Source organism: Dipodomys merriami, unplaced genomic scaffold (genome assembly GCF_024711535.1).
Source record: "Dipodomys merriami isolate MVZ:Mamm:240054 unplaced genomic scaffold, mDipMer1.0.p SCAF_730, whole genome shotgun sequence".
Lineage (NCBI taxonomy): Eukaryota > Metazoa > Chordata > Mammalia > Rodentia > Heteromyidae > Dipodomys > Dipodomys merriami.
The window spans coordinates 128800-134572 of NW_027206325.1; the positions used below are offsets into that span (position 1 = coordinate 128800).

Sequence of the window (5773 nt, forward strand, 5' to 3'; positions counted from 1 at the left end):
AAGGCCGTGGCCTGCAACATCAAGGTGGGCAGGAACAGGGTGTCTGTGTGTCCATCCACCCATCCATCTATCTACTCATCCATCCACCCATCCACCCATCCATCCATCCATCCACCCACCCATCCACCCATCCATCCACCCATCCATCCATCCATCCACCCATCCACTCATCCATCCATCCACCCATCCACTCATCCATCCACCCATCCATCCATCCATCCATCCACCCATCCACCCATCCATCCACCCATCCATCCATCCATCCACCCACCCATCCACCCATCCATCCATCCATCCATCCATCCACACACCCATCCATCCATCCATCCATCCATCCATCCACCCATCCATCCATCCATCCATCCACCCATCCATCCATCCATCCCCCATCCACCCATCCATCCATCCATCCATCCATCCACCCACCCATCCATCCATCCACCCATCCTTCCACCCATCCATCCATCCATCCACCCATCCACCCATCCATCCATCCATCCATCCATCCATCCACCCATCCATCCATCCATCCATCCATCCACTCATCCATCCATCCATCCATCCATCCATCCACCCACCCATCCATCCATCCACCCATCCTTCCACCCATCCATCCATCCATCCACCCATCCACCCATCCATCCATCCATCCATCCATCCATCCACCCATCCATCCATCCATCCATCCATCCACTCATCCATCCATCCATCCATCCACCCATCCATCCATCCAGTCATCCATCCATCCATCCACCCACCCACCCATCCATCCATCCATCCATCCACCCATCCATCCACCCATCCATCCATCCATCCATCCATCCATCCATCCACCCATCCATCCATCCAGTCATCCATCCATCCATCCACCCACCCACCCATCCATCCATCCATCCATCCACCCATCCATCCACCCATCCATCCATCCATCCATCCATCCATCCATCCACCCATCCATCCACCCATCCATCCATCCACCCATCCATCCACCCATCCATCCATCCACCCATTGATTCACTCTTCCATCCACCCAACATCTCATCATCCTTCCACCCAACTATCCACCCATCTTTCCCATCCTTCCCCCCATCCTTCCACCTGTCCATTCATCCATCCACCCATCCACCCATCCATCCATCCTTCCATCCATCCACCCATCCTTCTTCCCATCCTTCCACTCATCCTTTCACCCATCATACACCATCTTTCTACTCATCCATCCACCCATCCATCCATCCATCCATCCACCCATCCACCCATCCATCCATCCATCCATCCATCCATCCATCCATCCACCCATCCACCCATCCATCCATCCATCCATCCATCCATCCATCCATCCATCCATCCATCCGTCCGTCCGTCCCTCCCCAGGTGACCTTTGACTCCACGAAGCACCTGAGCGACGCATCCATCCGCAAGCGGCAGCTGGAGCGTCAGAAGCTGCAGGAGCTGGAGCAGCAGCGGGAGGAGCAGAAGCGGCGGGAGAAGGAGGCGGAGGAGCGGCAGCGTGCGGAGGAGAGGTGGGCGCGTCCGTCTGTCCGTCTGTGCGTCTGGGAGCCCGGCCTGGGTGTGTGCTGTGTGTGCTGTGCATCTCTGCAATGTGTGCTGTGCGTCTCTGTGCATTGCCTGCTGTGCATCGCTGTGCATTGTGTGCTGTGCATCTCTGTGCACTCTGTGCATCTCTGTGCACTGTGTCTGTGCGTGTCTGTGCATTGTCTGCTGTGCGTCTCTGTGCACGGTGTCTGTGCATCTCTGTGCATTGTCTGCTGTGCATCTCTGTGCACTGTGTCTGTGCGTCTCTGTGCATTGTCTGCTGTGCATCTCTGTGCACTGTGTCTGTGCGTCTCTGTGCATTGTCTGCTGTGCATCTCTGTGCACTGTGTCTGTGTGTCTCTGTGCATTGTCTGCTGTGCGTCTCTGTGCATGGTGTCTGTGCGTCTCTGCATTGCCTGCTGTGCATCTCTGTGCATGGTGTCTGTGCGTCTCTGTGCATTCTGTGCTGTGCATCTCTGTGCATGGTGTCCGTGTGTCTCTGTGCACTGTGTCTGTGCATCTCTGTGCATTGTCTGCTGTGCGTCTCTGTGCACTGTGTCTGTGCGTCTTTGCATTGCCTACTGTGCGTCTCTGTGCATTGTCTGCTGTGCATCTCTGCGTTGTGTCTGTGTGTCTCTGTGCACTGTGTCTGTGTGTCTCTGTGCACTGTGTCTGTGCGTCTCTGTGCACTGTGTCTGTGCATCTCTGTGCACTGTGTCTGTCCGTCTCTGTGCATTGTGTGCTGTGCGTCTCTGTGCACTGTGTCTGTGCATCTCTGTGCACTGTGTCTGTCCGTCTCTGTGCATTGTCTGCTGTGCGTCTCTGTGCACTGTGTCTGTGCGTCTCTGTGCATTGCCTGCTGTGCATCTCTGTGCAGGGTGTCTGTGCGTCTCTGTGCTTGGCCTGTGCTGTGCATCCTCGGCCTGGTGTCCATGCGTCTCTGTGCCCCGCAGGAAGCAGCAGGAGCAGGAGGCCCAGGCGCGGGCCCGGCGCCGGGAGGAGCGGCGGCGGCGGCGGGAGCAGCGGCAGCGGGCCCGGCAGCAGCGGCGGCAGCGGCGGCGGGAGGCCCGGCTGCAGGCCGAGGAGCAGCGGCGGCTGCAGGAGAAGATCCGGGCCGAGGAACGGCGGCTGCTGCTGGCCCAGCGCAACCTGCAGTCCGTGCGGCTGGTGGCCGCCCTGCTGGCCCGGGCCAAGGTGGGTCTCGCTCGGCGGATCCCTGAGATCGGGGGGGGGGGGGGGGGGGATCCACAGATCCCTGTGATCCGGGAGATCACTGTCTATACATGGATCCCTGTGATCCGGTGGATCGCTGTCCACACACAGAGATCTCTGTGATCTGGTGGATCACTGTCCTAGATCCCTGTGATCTGGGAGATAACTGTCTACACATGGATCCCTGTGATCCAGTGGATCGCTGTCCAGACACAGAGATCTCTGTGATCCGGGGGATCCCTGTCCACACACAGATCCTTGTGATCCAGAGGATCACTGTCTTAGATCCCTGTGATCTAGGGGATCACTGTCCACATACAGATCCCTGTGATCCAGAGGATCACTGTCCTAGATCCCTGTGATCCGGGGGATCCCTGTGCACATACAGATCCCTGTGATCCAGAGGATCGCTGTTCTAGATCCTTGTGATCTGGGGGATCCCTGTCCATATACAGATCCCTGTGATCCGGAGGATCACTGTACACACACAGATCCTTGTGATCCATAGGATCACTGTCTTAGATCCCTGTGATCTAGGGGATCACTGTCCACATACAGATCCCTGTGATCCAGAGGATCGCTGTCCTAGATCCCTGTGATATGGGGGATCCCTGTGCACATACAGATCCTTGTGATCCAGAGGATCACTGTCTTAGATCCCTGTGATCTAGGGGATCACTGTGCACACACAGATCCCTGTGATCCGGTGGATCGCTGTCCTCGATCCCTGTGATCCGGGGGATCCCTGTCCACACACAGATTCTTGTGATCCAGAGGATCGCTGTCCTAGATCCCTGTGATCTAGGGGATCATTGTCCACATACAGATCCCTGTGATCCAGAGGATCGCTGTTCTTGATCCCTGTGATCCGGGGGATCCCTGTGCACATACAGATCCTTGTGATCCAGAGGATCACTGTCTTAGATCCCTGTGATCTAGGGGATCACTGTACACACACAGATCCTTGTGATCCATAGGATCACTGTCTTAGATCCCTGTGATCTAGGCGATCACTGTCCACACACAGATCCCTGTGATCCAGAGGATCACTGTGTTAGGTCCCTGTGATCTAGGGGATCCCTGTGCACATACAGATCCCTGTGATCCAGAGGATCACTGTTCTTGATCCCTGTGATCCGGGGGATCCCTGTGCACACACAGATCCTTGTGATCCAGAGGATCACTGTCCTCGATCCCTGTGATCTAGGGGATCCCTGTGCACACACAGATCCCTGTGATCCAGAGGATCGCCGTCCTAGGTCTCTCTGATCCGGGGGATCTCTGTCTCTGTGTTGGTCTCACCGTCCGTCCGTCTGTCCGCAGGCCGCCCGCCTGGCCGCCCGGGAGCGCGAGGAGGAGCGCCGCCGCAGCCGTCTGCAGGCCGAGCGCCGCCGGGTGCAGGAAGCCGAGCTGCGTCGGGTGGAGGAGGAGAAGCGCCGGGCCCTGGGCCTGCAGCGTAAGGAGCGGGCGCTGCGGGAGCGTCTGCTGGGGCTGCTGCTGGCCCAGGGGTCGGCCGCCCCGGCCCCCACGGCCCCCACGGCCTCCCCCAGCGAGGACGCCCTGCTCAGGCCCGTGCTGCGGCTGCTGCGGTCGGTCCAGGCCCTGAGTGCGAGTCACGACGGGGACACGAGTCCCACCACGAGGCCGAAACTGGACACACGGGACGCAGACGCGACGGCCGGTGCCACCGCAGCCTCGAACGTGGACACAGGGGACGCAGACGCGATGGCCGGTGCCACCGCAGCCTCGACCACGGTCAGTACGAAGCCGAAACTGGACTCAGGGGACGCAGACGCGATGGCCGGTGCCACCGCAGCCTCGATGACCACCGCCGTGCTGGCCTGCGTCCCCGAACACCGGCCCCGGCCTCGTCTGACCACGTCCAGCGTCGCCTCTCGCACCCAGGACCCCGACGCCCCGTCGTCCTCGTCGTCCTCATCGTCCTCGGAGGACGGACGGCGCCGCCGTCGGCCCAGGACGGACGGACAGCGCGGACGGCGGCACCATGGCCGGCGCAGGGGGGACACGGGCTCGCGTTCGCGCTCGCCCGGACGGCGGCACCAGCGCAGCGCCTGGAACAGGTAGAAGGAAAAGGAGAGGGGGGGATAGGCTGGGGTCACGGGGTCAGGGGTCAAGGGGAGGGAGGGGGGGTGGACGGGGGGGACACGGGGTGACGGGGCCGGCGGCGATGACGTCGCGAGGTCAGGACGACGGGGATGACATCACGAGGTCAGGACGACGGCGATGACATCACGAGGCCAGGACGACGGCGATGACATCACGAGATCAGGACGACGGCGATGACATCACAAGTGTAGGCCCCTATTGATGACATCACAAGGTCAGGACGACGGCGATGACATCACGAGGTCAGGCCCACATTGATGACATCACGGAGTCCAGGCCCACAGCAATGACATCACGAGGTCAGGACGACAGCGATGACATCACGAGTTCAGGCCTACATTGATGACATCACAAGTGTAGGCCCCTGTTGATGACATCACGAGGCCAGGACGACGGCGATGACATCACGAGGTCAGGACGACGGCGATGACATCACGAGTTTAGGCCTACATTGATGACATCACGAGGACAGAACGATGGTGATGACATCACGAGGCCAGGACGACGGCGATGACATCACGAGGTCAGGACGACGGCGATGACATCACGAGTTCAGGACGACGGTGATGACATCACAAGTTCAGGACCACGGTGATGACATCACAAGTTCAGGACCACGGTGATGACATCACGAGGCCAGGACGACGGCGATGACATCACGAGGTCAGGACGACGGCGATGACATCACAAGGTCAGGACGACGGGGATGACATCACAAGATCAGGACGACGGCGATGACATCACGAGGCCAGGACGACGGCGATGACATCACAAGGTCAGGACGATGGTGATGACATCACAAGGTCAGGACGATGGCGATGACATCATGAGTTCAGGACCATGGTGATGACATCATGAGTTCAGGCCCCTGTTGATGACATCACGAGATCAGGACGAC

At 59.2% G+C, this 5773-nt stretch overlaps 1 protein-coding gene across 4 annotated transcripts in view; it reads left to right on the forward strand.

Moving 5' to 3' along the window:
* Positions 1-4866, forward strand: part of Akap17a (A-kinase anchoring protein 17A) — an 11465-nt gene extending 6599 nt beyond the window's left edge. For 3 of the 4 annotated variants that reach the window (XM_070009293.1, XM_070009295.1, XM_070009294.1), the window contains exons 3-6: positions 1-24; positions 1375-1523; positions 2490-2730; positions 4072-4866. The exon at positions 1-24 is cut by the window's left edge and continues 775 nt beyond it. In XM_070009293.1, coding sequence (XP_069865394.1) covers positions 1-24; positions 1375-1523; positions 2490-2730; positions 4072-4833 — 1176 coding nt within the window. In that variant the 3' untranslated portion in view covers positions 4834-4866. The remainder of the gene's footprint in view (positions 25-1374; positions 1524-2489; positions 2731-4071) is intronic. The other variant, XM_070009296.1, reaches the window with a different exon arrangement.
* Positions 4867-5773: the final 907 nt, after the last annotated feature.